At 39.2% G+C, this 23,315-nt stretch overlaps 1 protein-coding gene across 1 annotated transcript in view; it reads left to right on the top strand.

The window, feature by feature from the left end:
• Positions 1-23,315, top strand: part of CFAP61 (cilia and flagella associated protein 61) — a 120,897-nt gene that overhangs the window by 25,791 nt on the left and 71,791 nt on the right. The window contains exons 11-16 of the mRNA XM_075147900.1: positions 1,646-1,685; positions 3,632-3,771; positions 6,878-7,004; positions 7,860-7,937; positions 9,006-9,212; positions 12,458-12,592. Of these exons, the coding sequence (XP_075004001.1) occupies positions 1,646-1,685; positions 3,632-3,771; positions 6,878-7,004; positions 7,860-7,937; positions 9,006-9,212; positions 12,458-12,592 (727 nt within the window). The remainder of the gene's footprint in view (positions 1-1,645; positions 1,686-3,631; positions 3,772-6,877; positions 7,005-7,859; positions 7,938-9,005; positions 9,213-12,457; positions 12,593-23,315) is intronic.

The raw sequence follows: 23,315 nt of genomic DNA, 5'->3' as shown, positions 1-23,315 counted from the left end.
TCTGTTCAAGATATGTTCCGGTGTTTATCGCTGAACACTGCAGTCCCGTTCTTTTTTCCCTAGAGACATCTCTGGAACAGTTTGGATTCCAAGATGGGTATCTGTGGAGAAGATAGCATTCCTTTCTGAAGGCTTCTCCTAAGATTACACTCAGCAAGATCCTCTTCTGAGAGCTGAGGAATCTGTAGATCTTGGTGTTTTCAAATATTTTGTTTGTATGCTTCCTTAGTGTGCATTTGCTTGATCCACCTGTTTGTAAAAGAAACATTAGAAAAGCGAATATGTTTGAAAGGATGGCATGAGGTAATCCTGACTGTATCTCAGAATCTTGTCCTGAAGGAGTAACTGCTGACCCTGCACAGCATGGATCCAGAAATAGTAGGTTGGTTGAAGTGTAGGTATGATTGCATCTTAGCCCTCAAGGGAAGTTTACTACTGGGGAATTTGTGTTACCCGGTAAGGTTGCTAAATGTTTCCATCTCTTAAATCTAGAGCTGTTATGTGGCTTGTTAGTTGCATTGAAAGTGAAATGCGAAGGAACTAAATCGCTGGTTTATCTGCAGATATTTGATATCTTTTTAAGCCCCCTGAAAAATCTCCTACCTCTGTTCTTGTGTTCCTTGCTGCCAACAAGGTACTGGATACCAGAGAATGGAAAACTACATCACAATGGCATTTTCCTTTACTGCATTTAGCTATTCTATTAACTAGTCATAATTATGTATCCTGTAAGTGAATATGTAATACCCCAATCCAGATCTGTATTTATAGCTTTTTTAAAGTTTTCATTCAATCATAGATATTTTAATTAGAAATTATTTCTCTTTTCGTTCAGTAATATTATTGGTGAAGTAATTAAAGGGCACTTAATTACAGATCTGGAGGGAGGAGGGGTTTTATCAGTATTTTTAGGTAGTATGTATCTGTATTGAATTTCTTCAAAGGACACATTTTGTACAGTGGAAAAATATTTTATATAGCTTCAGCATAACTTTATTTTGATGGGTTTAGAGCTCTCTGATATCCTTACATGTAGGAGAAACAGGAAGAATTTGTGAAATTTCTCATGTCTTTTTAAACTCAAATGTCACATTTCATTGTCACCATGGAAAAGAGAGTGGAATTACTCTAAAGCAGTAGGTGAGAAGTGGAAAGAAGTAAAGTGTTCAGAAACAATTTCAAAGTATTGATGTTCCTGTTAGTCTGATAAAGTACATTGGATAGGTTTACCAAGTGGATAGTGACAGAACTCTTGGTACTGGATGAAAATATTGTGGAACATAGCAAGAACTGTTTGTAACCTCAATTAACGTTTGCTATATACTATGCTGCTCTGACAGTCCATGAATGACTTCTGAAAAATGTTGGAGTCAACAACATGAGAGTCCATTTTTTTCTCCTTTCAGTGAAGAGCCTAACGTTTTGATATTATTTCAAGCATTCAAGGTTTATTCTTGTTAGTAGTGATGCTTTAAGCACTAGAAGTCAACAACTGATGTGCAGCATGCAACACCTGCAATTGATTAACGATGAACTAGCAGGACTGTCTGATTAGCACTGTGAATAAATGTTCCTTGCACTTGCGGGGATGTATAGGATCTGCCTGATATGCATTTTATTTAACAGTGTTTACTCTTGGTTGCAGATCGCTGGATTTTTTGCATTATGTTTTCAAGCTTTTTCCAGTACGTATAATTAAAGTTTTAAAGTTTGTATGCATGTGTATGCATGATGGGATGGTAGGCATGGTAGGAGGATGGCAGTCCTCAGCCGAGTATTTAGATATGATGCTCGAGTAAGTCAGTGACTCACAGGAGTATGCTATGGCTAGTTACTCTGGGCTGAGTTACCCTGAGGAGTTCAACTCCTCTCCTTGGCTGCTTTTGGACTTTATGTATTGTGTACATAAGTCCTTTGTTTATGTTCCGTAGGGACTTTTCTGAGATGCAGATTTAGAAAGCAAATGTTTCAAACTCTTTTAAAATCATGTATAGATCCAGACTGTACCTAAATTAAAAATAAAATCAGGGAAAATACGTTAAAGGAGGTGGAGTTTTAAAGCCTAGAAAACAGCAGTATTAAGGAAATCCATAGTATTTACCCATAGCCTAAACAGTGGCACTGAAGGTTTATGTTTAGGTCAAAGCTAATGTGTGGCAAATAAGGATGTGAATTTACATTACAGTAGCTATTTCACACTAGCGCCCTGTGTGATCAATCTTCATCTGAGATGACAAAGTCCACGGTCTGAGACATTCTTAATGCACACTGTAGCGTGTTGTAAATTCACACTACAAATTATTGCATCCTTTCGAGACAGGTCCTGGTGACCACAGATACAGACTTGGCCCTAAATATCAGCATGTTCAAAAATGCTGCTTACACCAAAGAAAGTTCCCAGAGAAAGTGAACACAGAAAACATTTCAAATCTCTTAAGTAATTTACATGTCCAACAATGCACCTGTCACTCCTTGAAACAAAATGTCACCATGTGTAGTAAGAAAAATTAATCACAGTGTGCTTAAAGAGAAGAAAAGGAGTGAGATTCAAATAATATCTTTCCACTGAAAAGATGCCATAGAATAATCAGCCAGAGTAAACTAATCAAACATCTTCCAGATCTGTGCTACTCAGAGACTCTCAGCATGTATCATGCTGCATGAAGCATCTTTCTGAATTGTCAGAGTTCTCCAACATCCCTGTGTGCAGTGAGATTATCTTAAAACATGTATTCAATAAAAAGGGATGGGAGAGACTCTGGTGGAAGGGAGTGTTTGAACAGTTTGAATGGATGAAGTTATTTGTGGAGTGCAGTTTTATCTCCAGAGGATGCTCTTTTTCATCCAAGAGCATTCAGAGGAGATTCCTGCATTCCTTTGCACCTCTGCAGCCTTTACAGCACAGGTCTCTGAACAATTACACTGACTGCCAATACAGTGTGTCTTTTATGCATATGCATCCTGTAGTGCATGCATGCCAGCAGTGCCCAATTTGGGACACGCTGGACATCACTGCATGTATACAAACTTGCATTCATCAGGTCTACTGTGCATGCAGTGCAAAGTCAATCTGTGCGTACACACTGGCTGTTTGTTCAGGATTTTAGGACATGCTGCTCTAGTTGATGGTCTCACTTGTCTGCAAAGGTGCAAAAGATCCCAGACAGATATACATTGTCCTAAAATTTCACTACAGAAGAATAGTAAGGCAGAAAAAAGGAACTTTTAAGGGAAAATGTTAGCCCTAAATGTGTGGGCATAGAGATAATGTTCCTACTAGGCAGTTGGACTAGGTGATCATTGTAGGTCCCTTCCAACCGAAATACTCTATTCTACTGAGGAAGAAAAGGGGGGGTGGAAAAAAAGGACTGTTAGGGAATATCAGGATATTAACTAATAAGCTAAGGGAGCTAAAAGACCCATGTCTGTGAGCCAACTTAATGTTGAGCTCATCAGTTCCGTTGTGCTGCCTAGGCATCAAGCCATCTAGGTAGAGCAGTACTTGGCGTGTACGTACATTGTAAGGACTGCATTCAGTTTGTTTTCTTTCTGTCCCTTCTAGTCAGAAGCTTTTGTGAAAAGCTTACATTGAGATCACCAGGAGCCTTTATTGTCTGCACATCTTTTTCAGAGCAAAGACTTCTGTGTCATCCTCGTGCCACATCATGTACCAGAGTTCCATCTGATCCAGAGTTTTGTTCGAGTTGTCCCTTTCTGTACTTCCAAACTTGGTCACGAGCTGTATGTGTTCCACCGTGCGGGATTGCTCAAGTGAGTTATGTGCCTTGTGACAACAAATGATGTACTCTGAGCTATTTTTATGGAATATACTTGCATCGTCCAACCTCGCACCAGATGGGTATTCCTTTGCTATCTCAGACCAAGCTGGTACAGCACATCATCTTGCAAAAATGGTAGCTTGAGGCCCCAAAACAGTATAGTTGAATAGCACAGGACTGTGCCTGGAGCAGTTAGGAGCAGAGCTAAATAACTTAGTCTTTAGCAGCATCACTGCAGCTGTCTTGCTTCCCATTCTGGAGTGAATCCTAAGCCTACTCTGATTTATCTCCACACAGCACTATGCTAGACAGTGTAGAAATAGCCTTATATTTTCAGTGAAATAAAGTAGTTAGTGACATGATTTTTAATGAAGCAAAAAATGATATAATTAAAAATGTAAAAGCAACCAGTCTTCTGACTGCCAGCATTTATATATAGCTTCCTTTAAGTAAAACCAAAAAGTGCAATGAGAAGATTCATTTAAAATTTTTATATACAGTACTAACTTAATGAAGATGAACATTGGTACAGACAAGTACCTTCTTCAAATTACCTCGTTGTGGACCAAGGTCAATAGAGAAACATGGTGCAGCATTTGGCCCTTTGGACTTGGGTCAGGTTGCATAACATTGATACTTGAAAGCCTGGTGTAGATTTAATTCTTGGAAACATGGTATAACTCTCTCAGGAGAAATTTATGGAACATGCAGAACACAGCAGTAACCTCATTGTTGAGTATCTATTTTATATAATTTCTCTCTTATTTTTTGTGTTGAATCATTTATTTCATACCTTTCAATTTCTGTGATACTTTGAACGCTTCTGTAGTCTGCAATAGCGGTGAACTGGGACACAAAACCTCTCTTGCTATGACTTTGTTACGTGGTATGAGTTTTCCAATGCTTTGTTTGTATAACAAGCCTATACTGGCCCAAATACCAAGCTTAAACTGTGGCACAGTTGGAGATTTTCTTTTTTTTCTTTTTTCTTTTTTTTTTTTTTTGGTCTTAATGTAGCTAAATACTGCGTGGTTTCAGAGAAATACTTCTGGTTTAATTGCATACTTAATCACCTTTGATGGTATACAAATAGCTCATGCAGGAACTGGCCAGCTACTCTTGGACCTATGCAGAAGCTTTTTACCGTGGGAGGAAATTGGGCTTCTGCGTACTATGTAAGAATCCAGCTGGCTGAAGAGAATGCCACTGGAGTAATTCCTGTTAATCTCAGTCACAGCTGTTCAGTAATCCACCAGTAGGATTGGTAGTCATACATCCTCTTGTGATTTTGGTCAAAATTAAACTTATCAATGTTTTTTTTTAAAAAAATCAAACCTTACAATTCTGATTAAATTGTGCATATTCCAAATGATACCAGCCCTTCCATGAAAACAGAATAGGGTCATTAGTAGCATTTTCCAAACCCCCCTGCCGCTGTGCAGGAAAGTAAGGAAAAATAGCCTTTCATTGAGGTTCAGGATCAGAAAAGCTATGGAAGAAACCAGATGAAGCTTTTGGAAAGTTTCTGAAGAACAAAAAACTCAGTGCACAACAGCAGATACTCTCTTAGATAAAACCAAAATATGAAAGAGTGAAAGATCAATATATTGTACTTGCGTCAAGGGCTTTCGAAAGGCATGTGAGTGAAAAGGAAGTCACAGAAAATGGATTAAAAGAAAAACAGGGGTAAGAAGATGGGAATATGAAGACATGAAAGGGCAAAATCAGAAGAGGCACAGGCACAAAATGAGATACTGATTAGTAAAGGTTGTAAAAGGAATAAGAAAAAGTGTTAAGTACACAAAAAGCAAGAGTGCAGCAAATGGAAGTATAGGTCTGCTACTTAACAGTGAAGGAGAAAAAATAACAGATGACAAGGCATGGGCTGAAATGCTTAATGGATACTTTCCCTCAATTTTCACTAAAAAGCATAATAATAATAATAGCGTCCTGGTCTCTGAGCAGTCAAAGGAATTGGGTATCTAGAATGAGTTAATTCATTACTGGAAGAGAAATGAGCACAGACCTTGGATAGTCCTTCCTACTATTTCATACTCACAATGGATCTGGTGGTTTTGTTTATTTTTTTTAAAAAATGGTTTCAATTTTTTGCATGTTCTGTTTTTCCTCATATTAAAAATGTAGTTCATTATTGGCACACACAATTCTTTGAAATTAAGTTGTAATTCAGTCCCTTGAACAGCACTCTGTAAGTCTTTATTATATGAGCCTTGTTTAACCAGGAATGGTCAATGCCTTTAACAGACAGCATGAGCGAGTTCCTCAGCTGCTGTAAACTGTCACTGTGAAGTAAATTTTTCTTCATCATTAGTGGGTGGGAAGATGTTTTATAACAGTGTGTAAACTAGATAAGTGCCAGGATATTCCTGTCTGTAGCTGACATGTTGCTGGTTGTATATATTGCACAGACATTTTTATACCGTGTCACTGTTGTGTGATTACTAATTGGCAATCTTATGTTTATCAGAGGCATTTTATTCATGCAAGTTTATCCTCATGTATTACTATTTGAAGAACCGAGGCCTAACACAAATGCGAGTAATTTCTTCTTGTTGAAGAAATTGATGTTACTCCCTTTCTTTTGTACCATATCCAAGGATGACAGTTGTCTCTGTTTTATTTTTTCTCTCTCTTCTTTTTTTTTTCCTTATCTTTCTCTGTTTCTTTTCTTTCTTTTTTCCCACATGTGTCACTGTGCAGTTAGGGATTCTACTTTGATTTTAAAAGATTCCTTGTCTCCTTTCTCTGCTGGCTCTTATTCACATGAAGATTAGATGATATCTGTGGTTATAGCTAGTCATTGCTTTGTGGGATTGGGCAGTAGGTGCATAAAGAGTGAGTGTTTAGTAGCAGTTAAAGCAGCATTCTTGAGTTGTTTTAGGTAGATGCGTGATCTTTTATGTTGTCACGCAGGAAGTTAATATATGCATTTGGAACAACAATCGTATAGCAATCAATTTCAACTTCTAAAAGACGTGCTTGTGGAAGGCATGTTGTCTTAAGCGTGGGAATTGTCTTTAATTTGTCACAGAGTGAACTTTTGCTCTCTTTTTTCCTCCTTTTTTTTTTTTTTGTAGGTCATTTAATGTAAGAAGGGCAACAACCAATGACCTATTTGGTGTCAAAATGCTCGTTAAAACCCTTAGCTTGAATGAAAGTATATTGAATGACTTAAAGATATTTACTCTGGCTCGCAGGGATCCCGTGAGTATTTGTTGCAAATATACTTATAAGAGAATGGATAAATACTGGTAGATACATCCAGAATTTATTACATTACTCTCAACTAGTATAGTATCTCTCTCTATATATAGTATATAGGTACTCAAATCAGTACTAACAGTTGGTATAGGCTGTACTCAGCCTGATAGTTAATCTACCCTGTGGCCTGTACCAACTACCCTCTTCTTTGGAGACTCCTTAAATGCAGGGACAGAAGCAGGGTGGGTGCATTTTTTGGCCACCCACAGCCTGATTTGCATTGTTGCTTTTTCTTGCATGCACATCTTGTTGTGTGATGAACACGTACTTGTGTTTTGTCACATGATGGGGGGGCCTTTTTCTCCTTCCCATAATGTGGCCAGACATAAGCCCATCGGACAGTAGGAAACATCTGCATTTTTGTTGTGTGATGGAAAATGCTGTATAGACAAAAACCCAAGCACTATCATTACCAATCATACAGCTGTAGGAAAATCCATTTTATTCGACTATTGATGGAGAATATCTGTTTTAATTAATATTCTTTCCTAAGATCAGAACTTAACCCAGGACTAAATTAGTGGCTGAGCCTATAGCAGTCCTGTAGCAGCTAGATCCTAACTGAAGTAGGATCTTTTAGTTCAGTAAAGTTCTGCATGGTCAAGAGTCCAGCCATAGACACTATTTAAACGTTATGCCTTGAGTTAAGGAAGAGTGGTTAAATTGGGGTAGTGTGTAGAATGTATACTGGGAGGAAAATATTTTAACTGTGATCATGTGGCGAAATACACAGTTACGATTAAAAAGAAAGATTACTAATGAAATAGGAAGCGTACATATGTTGCTTTTGCCTTGCAGGATGGGACCCCAGTGCAGGCTTTCATAGCAGAAGTTTTGGATCAAATAGTTGGCATTTCTGTTATTAGAGACGAAATGGTAAATTCTGTTTCTGTGTTGTATGAAAATTGTAACGCTTAGTCCTCGACACTAAAGGCTGAGTTTCATGCTTGTCACTATACATGTACCTAACAGAAAGTGTATGTAAAAGATACTGCTTCTATAAACTTTCTTTCTCTCTTTCCTGACTATGAAGACACTATTATTTCCCCTCTCATAGATAATGATTGACATACAGATGACAAATATCCTGTTATTTGCAAGAAGCTGCTGATGTGTTTTGAAAGTATGCCTCCTACATCTCTTTTTGGTTTTTTAGCACCCCGCCATTCTGCCTCTAAATATGTTTGTAATCACTTATTTTGCCCCCTAACTTCAAAAATCAGTAAGCAGTTTTGCCATGCATACTGCAAAGACTAGTAGTTGTCCTTCTAGATTTGCTTTCTTAACTTTTTTCCCCAACAGTAGATTCTGAGTGATTATGAATCACACAGTTAACTTCAAAACAAATAAAAAGCATCTACTGTAATGGAGTATAGACAATGTTGCATGTTATTCTTGAAAAGTAAACATTCTTTAAGGCTTGCTTTTGTGGCATTCTGCTGTTACTGAAAAGGTAGATTTTAGTGTTCAACAGCTGTAATGCTCAGTCAACACTTGTAATGCTCAGTTTTTAAAATAAAGAGTAGTCACTCCTATTTTCAAAAATTAAGAGGATTAGCAATTTCTCTTGTGTATAAATGTGCAAAAATCTTAGCTTATCACTTCAACAGGGAAGACTTGTTGGAGGGCATTTCTTACACAGCTCTTCTCTGTAGAATTCCCCTTTTTCAGTTTAAGTATTGTGAGAGGACAGTCTAGACTTCTCTGGCTTGAACTCAGCAAAACAGAGGGTTTTTTCCTCCCCGCCCCGCCAATGTCTGTTAACCTGTATCAGACGTTGTTGTTCAGTCAATGTGCTTTAATTGAGAATCACTCTCAAAGGCACTTAATTTCAGTGTTCAAATTTAGTTCCTTAATTGATAGAAAGCAACTCATTGGCACTTGCTAAAATATTGTAAATGTAGCTGTTTCATCACTGCTGAATTTCAGATTCTTATTTTCCAGGATATTGAGTATATTCGATCACATTACAACATTGAAGATTTTATTCATTTTAATCACCACCATCAAGAGGAACATGGACATCTTTACCACTTTGCCTTAAATCCTATATTTCGTCACTATACAAAACACTTTTTAAAGGAGATTCTTCGCTTGGCCCACAAATCTTGTCTTTACTATCCTATTTATCCACAGTATGTGGAAGGCAAGGTAAGAAGAAAGTTATTTGTATGTTTTATATTAAATATTGTCACCTTTGCTCACTTTATTTTTCTCTTTGCTTCTGTGTATGACTGTAAACAGGAATTTTCTTAGCACCTTGCAGCAAATTGTACTTTCTTTTCTTCTTCTGTGATATAATCTGCACTCATGGACATAGCTGTTGCATACTAGGGTTAGTCTGTAGCGTGCTCAGTAGTGCATGTGAGTCCAGACTTACCCAGTATCTTCAGGAAGCAAGTGGGGGAGCCGAACTTTGAAGTGTACTTGGCCTTGGCTCTTTAGCTAGTCTGTGAAGAGAGAGAAGCTCTTCCTAGGGGGTGGCTCCTTCTGACCTGAGTCATTCTTTGCAAATGTCTCTTTCTCAATTGAATTTAGAGACTCCTAGGGCAACTGTTCTCTAAATGTGGTTAGATGTCTTAAGTTACACACATTAGTACATTGCCCTGGGAGCAGCACAGTAGAGGAATAATTTGTTTGTTACCTCCTCACTTGTTTCTGGAAGAAGTATATCTGCTTCTTACCCAAGCAGGTTCATATATTGCTGTTGCCTTGTGCGTTGTGTCAGCCCCCTCCATAAATGTGCTGTAGTTCTGACAGTCAAGTTTCTACCCTTTCCTGTCCATTCCCAATAGATTGGTTCTAGGATGAAGCAGCAAGCATCCCGTATTCCCACTCCTGCCTAAGTAGAATCATAGAATCATAGAATCATACAGGTTGGAAAAGACCTCTAAGATCATCGTGTCCAACCGTCAACCCAACACACCATGCCCACTAAACCATGTCCCTAAGGGCCTCATCTACACGTCTTTTAAATACTTCCAGGGATGGTGACTGAACCACTTCCCTGGGCAGCCTGTTCCAAGGCCTGACCACTCTTTCAGTAAAGAAATTTCTCCTAATGTCCAATCTAAACCTCCCTTGGCACAACTTGAGGCCATTTCCTCTCGTCCTGTCACTTGTTACTTCGGAGAAGAGACCAACACCCACCTCGCTACAACCTCCTTTCAGGTAGTTGTAGAGCGCGATGAGGTCTCCCCTCAGCCTTCTCTTCTCCAGGCTGAACACCCCCAGTTCCCTCAGCCGCTCCCCATCAGACTTGTGCTCCAGGCCCTTCACCAGCTTCGTTGCCCTCCTCTGGACACGCTCCAGCACCTCCATGTCCTTCTTGTAGTGAGGGGCCCAAAGTAGGACCATGTGTCTGAGTTGTAAGCTGTAGTTTGGGTTTGACTTCGTTTCTTGCCCTTGCGTTGGATGTATAGGTGAAGAAACAAGTAACTCGCAACTCATCAACTGAGGAGACCAACATAGTAGTTTTTATTTAACTGCTTTTAACATGCTAATACACCTGGTGTATCTTTGTCACTTGCAAATCGGTTACCGATCAGGTTTTAAAAGACAAGGTATAAAGCACATATATTATCTTTATATTAAACAATGATTTGTATTTCGTGTCGTAGTTTAATAATAGAACCTGATCAAATTCTCACATACCTGTCCCACATACCGCCACTCAGCTGCATAATGAATTTTGAGAGGTACCAGTATTTGTTTGGATTCAGGACAAAGTGGAGGGCAGGGAAGAAAAAAGGAGTGATGTCACTGGGCATAATGTAGCATGGGTAAATGCAAGGGGACAATATTAAAAACACGTCCTGGTGGTTTATAAAAACTCTTCAAAAGTGATTTGGGTACTCTAGACTGTGTTTCATCAAAAGTCGGTGGGACCTAGGCACCTCATTGCCATTGAAAATGTGACCTGTGTTTCTGCAAGTGCCACAGGAGAACCGTAAGAACCTAATGCTGTGTGAGAAAATCCATTTCCAAGAAGAACGTAATTTGTGGAAGCAAAAAGATTCTTTCAAAAATAGTCATGTACGTGTCTTGTCATCAGTCCTGTGTCAGAAAAGGGAAAACAAGGTAAAATTTTCAAACACGTCAACTCATTGATGTGTAGCCATCTAAAGCTACTATCTGGCCCAGCCTAATCAGCTGGGCTCCTGCCAGCATTAATGGAGAAAACATGGTGCATCCAGAGGGCAGTTCATCCATCCATCATAACTCCCTATCTTAGGATGGAAAGAATTGCCCTCTGGAGACGCTCATCTCTAACTCGGGGGGGTGTCTGCATGGCTAGCTAAAGTAAGCACCTAGCTTTTAGATGGTGACTGAGATGAATTCTGTCTGCAGTGACTTAGGTGTTTTTGAAATCGCCACTGTTTTTAACATAGGAATTTTGACAGGTTAGGCATAGGTACATTTTCAGAAGGATGTTTTTTCCTGCTTCTCCAGTATACACTTTTGTGGAGTTTTATGAAGTGTTCTCTTGAGGAACCAATGTGCTTGCGTAGCATTAGGTTCTCAGATTCTTAAGAGGCGCTTACAAAAATGCAGTTTAATGGCAGTGGATGGAAGAGAAAAGGTAAATCTTACTAATGATTCCAGCTTGGTCTATTTCCAGGCTACAGAGTTCCTTTAAGTTACTTAAGCTAATCATTGCTTTCTGATAAGTGGTAAATGTGATATTTTACTCAGTTCTCTACATAGTAACATCAAGTTTTTTCAATATTTGTGGATGGAACGGTACTTCAGTGTAATTTAGTTTGCATTAATGTTCATTCTCTATTTCCTGTAATTTTCTCTTTTTTTTTTTTCCTTTTATGTCATAAGTTATGACAGAGCCAGTCATGCTGTAATAAATGGAATACAGCTATTTCTAATGATCCATGCTATTCACATTAGCATTAGGGTTTTTGTTCACTTCAAGTTTATGCCAGTTTATTAACATTTATCACTTGGATGAAATTGACATTTTAGTTGGTATAGAATTTCTATATAAATTCATAACCATTCTTTGCCAAACAAGCAAAGGTTAGCAGTAAGCAGATAACATAGCTTAATGAGGTCAAATCAAGCTGATTCATGATCACTATGGAGAAAAATATCCTCCTGGGGAAAATACTTGTGCTGAAAAATCCCATAAACCAAACCACTTGTTTATCTGTCATTCCCACAGAGATAGTAATGTAATTACTCTCATAATTATCTTCATTAGTGTCAGGAATTATCTGCAATTCATTCCTCTGCTCTGAGTATGTTTGTTTATTTGCTGATTTTTCTCTCAGATTTAGCCAACAGAGCTAAGATTTTTTTGTATTTGCAGAGCCATACAACAGACATCTGTGATGCACTGTTCTGACATTCTCTCTGCTGAAATATAGATTGCTGTCTTTCAGTTTCAGAATCCCTGTGCCCATTCCCTGACATCTGCCCTTCATTACATGGTTCCCGTGCGACCAAGACGACAGATTGTCTATCCTCTGGAAGAGCTTGGCATAAATGCTCCATCAGAGCAGGTCTCCAAGGATCAGGTGGGTAACAGAAGCAGCAGCAGGCAAAAGGCATAGTGCCAGCTAATGCAGGGTTTGGCAGATGGGATGGCATTACCATCTTAGTGTTGATAGGTTGCTTCTTAATTACATTGAACATGGTGTCCATACCCTTACAATCCCAGCTTTGCTTCTGCACGACCGTCACTTCTTCTAGGCTTGAATTTCAAACGCATTACAAACAGCAATCACTAAGCTATAACATTTACATACTAAATGCTTACACTTTAACAATATTTTTTTATGATGTTACTTTCAAACTCCTACCACGTTTTAAATGTTCTGATTTAGTGTTTAGCCCTTCTTCCCGGTAAGTGTTTTCAAGTATTATGCTCTGCAATGTCATGCTTCTGATTATTTCTGTAGAAATTGCTTAAGTCAATTTTATTTTTCAGTCCCAAAGTTAGGTTTCTTCCATGCACAAGATACCCTCAAAGAACACTTCAAAATATCAGGAATGTTTTAACAGCAAAGGAAAAGATTGTTTTCACTACCAAACAGTTCTTATTTGCATAGCACTCATGCAGTCTGGAGGTTCTAAACTAAAAGTCTCTTAAAATTCCATTTGTTAAAAAACTTACACCTTATTCTGTCTTACATTTTTAAGTAACTAAAACTTGATGTGAAGATGGTTTCTCACAAGAGTAACTAGTGAAGCTGAAATATTGGGAAAAACACCATTAGTGATGGATACTCTCAGTAGGTAGCTGTAATTTCCTAAAGAAATGTAATTAGGGAGCTTTATGTCTGTCTACTAACTTCCAGTTGGCTGAGATGGGCTCCCATATAATATTTTTAGTGCTGTCCTTTCCACAGTTAGTCAGTAATTTTTGGCATCCAAAACTCTTAATTAGGCAGTAGTTGGCAAAGTAAAATCCAGAAGATGGCTGAGGCCATTGATCTGAGTTTGGCTTTGTTGAACAGTCTTCCCTCAACATGCACATCCCTGCCTTCCTCTTCTCTGCAGAATAAACTACCTGATGCTTTTCTTTAAACTACTTCCTATTTTATCTTTAAAATGAACTGTTGCTGTCTTACCAGAAGAGCTCATTTTAGCATTTTTGTTGGAGCTGGAAAATCACAGACTTCCTGTGTTTGAGAGATTTGCAAATCTGTTGTCTGCTCCGTTCCCAGGTTCTTCCTGAGGATTTCTGCGAGTTGCAGGTAGTGAAATAATTGTTTAAAATCTCAAAAGTTTTAATTAATTTCTATTTAATAAAATGTGCAAGATCTTCACTAACAAAGTTTTGCTGAAAAAAAAAAGAAGGCTAGCCACTGTATAAGTATCCATGCATGTGCGCTTGCATTAATTATAGATTTTTGACAGATTCTGTTCTATCAAAACTGACATCTGGGGTTGACCCCTAGGTGGTAACTTGAGGATAAAGCTAGTCCTCTACTGCTGCCTGTAGTTTTCTGGCATACCAAGAATTTGAAACCATACAAAGCTAAACTGACTCTTCTGTTGAGTGAATGAAATGACCTTTGGCCACCATACGTTGGGAAAGCTTTGTAACTTAAGAGGTTACCTACCGTAGGGGACTGAGTGTACTCGTGAAAGTAAGAAGCTGGTGCTTCTCTCGGATCTTGGATGTTTTGTTAGCTCTGGTAGTAGCCAGGCATAAGGCATTTGCCCTCTCTCTACTCTAATGTTTCAGAAAGGGAGATTGATCCCCATCAATAATCTTGCTCTTCCCTGCAAAATCCTGCAGCTAAGTTGCAAATAAAATGAGGTGTATTTTATAAATTAATATAATCAAATTTCAGTAGGCAAAAAATTATTATACTTCTACCTTTTTGGAGCAATCTAAAGGCCTGCTCAGACACTGTAAACAGAAAGATACAATCCACGTTGCAAAGAGCAAAATATCCCACCAAGGAGTTAAATGTGACAACTCTGCAAAAAGGAAAGGTTGAGAATTGTCACCCTTAAAAATACCGTGAGACGAGGCGAGGCACGTTTTGGTCGTAGAAGATGCTAGCAGGCTAGGAAGTGAGGTAAAAGGGAAATGGAAAAACAATGTCATAAGGAAAGCGTGGAGAAGAGAGGGAGAAAAGTGAAAGGCAGACAAAGAGGGTGGAGTAGGAATTAGTGGGAAGTTGTCTGAAGCAAGCACCTGGGTAGCAGTAAGGAGAAAATGTCTGCTATGATCTTTGTTACAGTGGTTTTAAACAAGATAGAGGCAGGGTCTTGCAGGATCTTAGAAGTTTTGGGCAAGCAGGGATTCCAAATAGTTGAGACCAGTTCTCATTTCTTTATCGCACTTCTCTATTCGAGCTCACCAAGCTTGTTTTAGCTGAGGGGCTTTGCCTTCTCATATTGAAAAGCACTTCTTTCTGACATTAACCAATGCCCGCTTTGTTACTGAAAGCTGGAGGGTGGGTTATCGTAATTCTTGTTCTAGGTATCTCTGCAATGGTGGCAGGACTTTTTTTTCACATAAACTACAATACAAAGATTGTAAATGCAAGTCAATTTCAGAAATGTAAAATTTTCATTTGACTGCCTGTCCTAATTAATTGCTTGAGTATCTGTCACCTATGATGGAGATAATTGTAATGAAATTCTTGCTTTGATACCCACAAGATACCCCTTGATATTTAGCCATCAACATCTGCTTCTCATCTACTGCTTTTTCAGCTTTCTGCCTTCCTCTTGTTCTAGCCTTTTTTGAGCTATCACTCTCCTTTTCTTGCTGCAAAATTTATTTTTCACCAGTAACAGCCTGGGGCTCGGCAGCTCAGACATTCAGTGTCTAAGCACAGCTCTTGATTTGTGCATATATATCTCTGTAGGCCATTAGTGGCTTAGTATCTTAGAGAGAGTGCACAGTGGGAGCCCTGGAGCTCAATCAGTTTGTGTATCTCTTTAATACGTTCCAGCCTGCTTGTGAGCATGAAGAGATTCACTCATAAATATTGACCCAGTACAGATAACTCAGCCAGGACCCACAAGGACTCTTCCCCGTTTCCTTTCGCCAAAGCCAGAAGCGAAAGCAGCAATCCAAATCAGAGAAGCTTTGCCCTCAGCTAATTCCCATGCGTTGCCAGTCCAGATGGATCTCGGCTGTGCTGGAGAGGTGGTTTTCCTGCAGGTCTGGATCAGTTGTTACAGACAGATGAGCACCAGAAATGTTAAGTCTGTGGTAACTTGTTCTTCTTGTTCCTCTGTCAAATCTCTCTATTCTACTGCAGTGTCTGGAAAAATCAAAAAGGGGGAAACCCCATGCGCTGCCCTGCCATGGGCGCCTGGCCTGCTCACTTCTGCTGCTAGCAGGCAGCATGAGCTGTATTTCGTGGTGTCTGAAAAAGCATAGGTCCTTTTTCCTGTAGTCTTTCAGGGAGAGCTAGATGTAAGGTAGAGAGATTTACTCTTAAAATCCAGAAATTTATCATATAAAAAGATAACTTACCATTACCTGAACGACTATTTAACTGCAGTTTTCCAGCCATCCTGTTCTCCCGATGTCCTTGTGATATTTCCCTTGGTTCAATATTGTTTCTAGTTTGAGCCAGGCTTTTGGTTTGTGTTGCTTATCATTAAAATGACTAAGACTCCGAAGAAATACAGAGTTTAGGAACTCTACCTGTTCCTCCTCTCTGTTGCCCAGCCTTTTTATTAAAGCTTTGCATAGGTTTTAAGGCAACCACAAGTTTTTTCACTCTTTCTTAAACCACAACTCTGTGCTGCTTCCTCTCTGCATCAGAAGACCTGTCACTTCCCAAGCAGTGGCTCTCCATTTCCTAAAGGGCTGCAAATTCGTATGAATATAGTAATATCTTCTTATAACGGTCACTAATGACAGAGTATGTTTTTACCCCAGTCCTTGAGATGGCAAATACATTTTGCTGCTGGTTTTCCGTGTCTGTTCCTACAAAACTCTATCTCCCATTGCTCTACTGAAGAGATTTGGATAAATCAGGTGAGGATTGACTGAGGGGGAGGCATTAAACTCCCGTGTCTCCCATTGCAGCCCTCTGGAATGGCACAGGTGCTAATGATCTTATTTGCATCTAGTCCTGGAAGTGCCCAGACTTCAGGATGCCTGTTCAGCCTGTGCCTCTGCAGCAAGCATATCGAGGTTCCACATATTAGCTCAAAATTGCATCAGGCCGTACATCTGCCACGCTCTAGGGTTTCATGACACAGACCTGAAAAAGCTCCTGTCTGCTCATTAGATCAAACACTTTCTACAGCTGTTCAAAATCAAAAGGAAATCTCTGATTTTTGTATTCTGAATCAGTAACCAGTATTGAAGTGCCAATTGGCAGAAGATCCAAAGAGTCGAAATCTTAATTCCCACACTGTTAAAACAGATTAGATTATTATTGTGTTTTGCACATCTGTCAGTCATTTCAGTCACGTTACGTTAAAAAACAGTTGGTTACAACAGAATACTAAATATCTTATAAAATGCTGCTGGCCTTTATGGTGCATGTAATTATTGGTGGAGTAGAAAACTATAGATAATTAAATAATTTTTAATGATATCTTCATAAATAAACAATTTATAACTTGTTTGCTTTCTCACCATCTGGGAGCATTCTGTTACCCATCTGCTTCATGTAATTATCAATAAAAGGGAAGAATAGGTGATATAATTAACAAGAATAACTGATCCACAATGAAGAACAAAAATGTCACACATCTGTTGAATTATTTTCTTGTTTCTGCTCTTTCATTATTACTCATGCTATTGGGTTTTTTTTTTTATTTCATGGTTGTATTCAAGCTGTCAGGTTTTATTGCACAGTTCAGAATTGTTTTTTCTGCTACAGCTCATAAAAAGAAGACAGAACAATTATTAAAGCATTGCAGAAGCCGATACAGTGTTGTATAAATTTATTTTTTAAAACCAACCAACCAAACAAACCCAACAACTTCTCAGTTAATTTTGTGCTTCTCAAGTGATGCTGCAGGTGCATTACAGGAAGTGTTTAAATTGGGACAAGCAGTAGTGAGTGAAGGAGGGTCAGGCAAAAAGCTGGAGTCAGATGCTCAGCCCAGCTTTGCGTTCTCTGAGCTAGTTGACTTTAAACTTGTTCAAGAGTTGAGTGTTTCAGGATGGCTGGATAGATGTCCAGGAGATGACTCGGGGGAAGAGTGCCTGTACAGCAGTGAGTTCTGTACTCCTTCAGTGGCTATGATTTCATTTCTGTGTGATTAAACAGTGTGCTTTCTCAGCAGTCCTTTATTTAAAAAAAAAACTCCAAACAGAAATAACTTTCATGTTACATCCTTTAACCTGCTATTGGAGGTTATAAATTTTCCTCAAGAAAATTAGTTGAAAATTGGTTTACCTGATTGAAAAGCACACAGAGGACCTTATCAGAATAAATACTGGTTTGAATCTGAAGAAAAGACCTCATGTACATGGAATTCAGTAATGCAGTGCATGAAAATGTGCCATCTTTTGTTCTGAGCAGTTGCATCAGCTGTGGGAGGTGGTATCCTTCTGCTCCTTCATACTTGCATTGCTTTACAGGTTATGTGAATTGAACTATTGTCTGCTTAACTCGTATGTAATGAATTAGTCTTATTAAATAGCACTAGCCTTTTTTCTTCAAAAGAGGATTTTTCCTTTACTGTTTTGAGGAAAACTTTCAGTGTCCTCTTCTCCCTTCAAAGTAGTCATGGAGCTTTCGCTGTCACATTATCAGTGGTATGTACTGTTTTGCAAACGTGTAGCCTGTGGACTCCATGACTCTCTGGACCATCGAGAAGGGGTTTGCAAAAACGAGAAGCTAAGAAAAGCAGGCCTATTGTCCATATTCTTACATTGTCTATGTGTAGTTCGCCACTATCACATGAAACCGTTTGGGGTCAGAACATGAGAAAAGGCTGAAATCTTGCCCTCCCGTTTGTAGTCTGGGAAAAATGGAAGCTTAACCACAGAAGAAATGGTAAATGTTAATGTAAGATTCAAGAAGAAATTGGAATACAAGGCACTACTAACTTAATAATAGTTTTCAGTGCCAGTTTACTTGATTCCAAGCTGATGCTTATGGCAAGTGCCGTGGAAAAAATGGCCTGAGAGCAGCTTAAAATAATTAAAAAAAAAAAAAAAGTAAAATGAGAGAAAATACTTAAGATTTGTAAAATATTTTTAAACAATACATTGTTTTTAGAGTAATCTTATGACTTTTTCCATCGAGGTGTATGTTCATACATATTCTTTGTATTGCAGAAGATACTCAAATAGGTTGCAAGTGTAAGTTCTGTCCTGGATTATTCTCTATTAAATGAGCTTTTCTTATGTCCATTGTAAAGTTACAGGACTTTAAAAATAAAATATGTCCCGTATGTTTGCCATGGTTTCTAAAAAAATTTAGCTATCGGGTAAAACTGAAAACAAATCTAAAACATTTTCAAACTTGACAGAAACTTTCTCTTTTAAGGCAGCTTGTTTAAAAAGGAAAATAGAACAGATATATGAGTGTTTGTATAGGAAACTTTTCTCCAGGTGTTAGTGTCTCCCGCAGCAAACTCTTGAGGCGTTTCATTCTCCATAGCTTCTACTTTCTTACGTTTAGGCCAGCTAATTAGAAGTTGCCCTAACTCTTTACTTGTATGTTAGTGTCTCTGTGTAGTTGGGACATATCTGACTACACCTTCCTCAATACTTGTTACTGGAAAAAATTGAACAGGATCTTGAATGGTTTGGATCAGCAGCCCAGCCTAAGCATAATCCGTTACCTTGACCTATCAAAGAAGAGGAATAGAAGGGACTCAGAATTGATATACTGGCAGTTAACACCTTGCTGTGACAGTGGAGGAAAGCAGAGGAGAAGGGACGTTAGCACCACATGGCTGCAAGTCCCAGCTAGTCTAGAGAGTGCAGCTAGAAAAACTTAGATCAGTTGCACTCAAAAGATAATAAAAACAAGGAGTTAAAATAAGGAGAAAATAAGAAGATTTTAAAACATCAGGGGAAACACTGTGTATGACAGAACAATCTGTTCTGAACAACCAAAGCTCTTTGCTCTTAACTGAACAGTTGAAAGAAATTGAGGGAGCAAGGCATTTTCTGCCTTAGGGATCCAAAGAGAAATGTCAAGAAGGTGGACAGGTACAGACACAAGTACTATAAAGCAACAAAGCCTTTGCTTTGGAGTGCATGCCTACCTGAAGTGCAAATGTGTAAGAGCACATCTCAATGCAGCTCATGGAGCTGCAGTTACTGGGAAGTATCCGTTCCCCATCATGGTCTGTATGCATTACCACAGAAATAGTTAGCCATGCTTCTGTAGATGCCTTCTCTCCAACTGTACTCCATAATAAAAGTTGAAAGTGCACTCAATTACGAGGAGTGGTTAAGAAAAGCTGTTGGTGCTATTTTACTTTATAGCTGTCTGCCTTATAGCAAAGTGTATTCTGACTTTGTAGAAAATCTGTAGTAATAAGAGGTTTCACTTTGGCTCAGTTTCAGTTCTGTATGAATTCAGGTGAGGCACTGGAATGTACTGAAAGTGGCTAAAATGCAAAAGGTTTTTGATGTTTTTGTTTTTTTTTTTTTTAATCATTAAGCCTCTACTAAGACAACAGAGAATAAATGCAGCAAAGAGAGCCTAGGTAGGATGGGCAAAAGAATTCCCTGCTTTTTAAATATCAAGATTCATGTATCAAAGTTAAAAAAGAAGCATTCCTTCGTGTTACAATTTGTATATGAACACATTGGTATTACAAACAAAGGCTTGGCGTGTGTGATTTTCATTTAACCGGGAAAGTAGTATTAATTTTTAAAGAAGTAACTGTTGCTTAAGATGCTATTGTGTTTGAGTAATGAATTTTTAATGCTTTTGCAGTATTGCATGGATTAAAATCCGTTATTTATTGTACCTCCACTTGATTGTTAAAGGTGATGATTTTATAGCACCAGTAGTCATGCAAACACAGTCATTCTGAACTGATGGCTGATAATAAATTTCCTTTACTGTAAATGTCAGTGGGTTTTGTGTGTTGCTGCCATTACATCTTGTTTGGAAGGCAGAATATTACACAATTATGGGAGGCACCAGATGGCATCATTAACAGAAATGCTCTGAATGTTTACCACTTATGTGCATGTGTGAAATTAAAAGTAAGATGACCTATCTTTATTTTGAAAGCATGGTGTCAGTACTATACAGGTGTTAATGACATTTGCAGCAAACTAAAATAGTCATTTTTGCTTAAACACAGGTCAGACTTGTTTTAAAGCTTTTTCAAAGCATTTTGTAGATTGACTTTGGAAGTAGCATAATTCCCGCTTGTAAGGAGGGCGTAGATATTTTTTCCACAGAAAGGTAATGTTCACTATTACAAAATGGAGAACCACAGCTGCTGTCACTAAAATACGACTTTATAGTAAGCTGCAAATCAACCTCCCCTTGTATCCTAGTGCTGTTATTTAGTTACCTTGTGTTCATTATTTTCAGTATGCAATGTGATGATGTTTTTTACATTTTATTTTTTAAAGCTTTTAATTTTATACATCTCTTACATTTTTCAATGAATTCAGAACACTTAGAAAATGCTACCTCTCTTACCGTGAGTCTGTATGCAGAGTAGGTACAGTGGACAGAGATGCTTCTGTCTTCTCGCTTTCCAGAGCATACACAATCCTGTTTCGATATGGGTATTGGGGTAGCTGTGATGCATTGCGGCGGTGTCTTCTCTCAGGAGAAGTCCTCAGAGGGAAACCTTCCTGAGCTAGCCGGCATTGAGAGATTTTTCCAGTTAAGTCCCAGCGGGGACGTTCAGGTTTTTTCATAGTGCCTCCTGGAGCTGGATCAGAGAGGTGAAGCAGGACTTGCTTAAAATCAAAGCTTAAAGAAGTCCTTTCGTTCATTGTGGAAGAAAATAGTTTAATGTCTGGAAACGCTAGCGGTATTTTCAGTTATGTGTAATTTTGCTGTTTATAGATAATTCCTGATTTTATTTTATTTTGTTTATTCTACCTGAAGGCGGTATAATCTATGTGTACTCTGATGGCACAAGAACTCTGTAAAATAAACCTGAGAAGTTAAGGAGACATTGTTCAAGTTAATGATGGCTGCTCAAACCCTGGCCCTAGTGCAGGAAAGTATTTTTCATATCCATTTATATTCAGAGCCAATTAGAATAAATGAGTGTTTTCCTATTAATTTTTAATGGCTTTGGTTCAGACTGCTAGATCCCAACTTCTCTTGTGAAATTGTCGGTAAAGAATGAGCTTTGATTTAAATTATGTCATTTGGAGTCTACTTACTTACCTAGTTGGAATGACTTAATAGCATGTTAATAATTATGCCATTAAAAGCAGGATTTAAAGAATTCTCTGTCAGCCCTGATATTTGGGAAGCATTTGCATGCTCTTTCAACCCTCCAGGCTCCAGCCTTCTCTGTGCAGGAGTGCAGAGCGCCATGACTCGGATTTTGGCACAGAGTACAGGGACCAAGCTGCAGGTACCTACTTGCTGGACCTGGGCTTGGGACCTTCTCTCTCTACCTTCTGGAAGTGCATGGTAAAGGGTACACTCGGACATCGAGGATTGTGTGACTAATAATGGAAGCTAGGCTGGCTATTCAAACAACGTTGTTCAGATGTCTTGGAAATTTGTTCAAATAACCTGTTTAAAGATGAGAGTTACCAAAATTGATTGTATAAATTCTGTGTTTAGTACAAAGCATTAATTTTGGTAGTTTTTCAACTCCTAAATTGCTTGGCATGGTTTTTTTCATGTTATTCAATTAGCTTTTTATGGCAGTCTCAGTAGGTTGAAGCATCTGTCTGCTTTAAAGGTATGGGTTACAATGCTTTTCCAGGGTTGCTGTTTCAAGAGTGCGATGAGGCAGGAGCTCCGGGGTGCCCAGTTTCCAGGGCAGTTGCCACCCGTTGAATTGTTGGTACAGTCACCAGCAAATCTAAAGGATGTTTGGCTTTCTTGCAGTTTTGCCCAGAGAAGCTGAAATGCTAAATTGTAGAAATATAGAAACTATCGTTATCTTTCCTTGCCAAGAAGACAAGACGACTGTTAACCTGTCATGGATGAATGGCATTCTCTGGGAGAGGGCACGTCATTGAGAGGAGCTGGCACTATTTATGCTGCTGGTATGTGGAGAAGAAGAGCTGCGTAGTGAGAGCAGAACCTGCTCTTACCCCCATCGGGAAGCACAGAGGGGCTGCAGGGAGAAAGCAAGTGGAAGTTTGCTGCCTTGAACTGCCCAGCCTCTGTGCTGCGGAGTCTTGTTGCTGGGTAGTCACCAATGCCACGGAGTGCGGCACAAAAATGTACAGGAGGATGCTGCTGGTCCTCACTGCAACTGCCAGAAGGTACCCCAGCAGAACAGTTTCCATGACAGCTTTCCCAAAGCACCTCTGTCTCTCTAGAGCAGACCCGTCTCCACATGAACAGGCACAAAGCAGCACAGGCGGTGAAGGCTCAGCACCATCCCTGTCCTCCTTGGCAGGGCCGGGTCTGCAGCCGCCCGCTTGCAACAGCCTGGCATCGCATGCCTGCCTGCATCGTGCTCCCTGGGAGCGGTTTGATGCAGGATAGTGCCACCTGAGCAGCCATTCTTGGCGGCACCTTGGTGCTGTGGGGAACCAGGCGGTGCTGCCAGGGCATGGCGTCCACCAGAGGAATGCGGCAGGCAGGGACATGCGCGTGGTCACCAGCTTGGAGGTGTTCAGTCCGGCGTTCGGATGTGTAGTGCATCCATCGTGCTTCTGCTGTGGGGGGA

The sequence above is a fragment of the Calonectris borealis genome, chromosome 3, assembly GCF_964195595.1.
Source record: "Calonectris borealis chromosome 3, bCalBor7.hap1.2, whole genome shotgun sequence".
Classification (NCBI taxonomy): domain Eukaryota; kingdom Metazoa; phylum Chordata; class Aves; order Procellariiformes; family Procellariidae; genus Calonectris; species Calonectris borealis.
The sequence above is the reverse complement of the archived record's forward strand: the minus strand, read 5'-3'. Positions and strand labels throughout refer to the sequence as shown.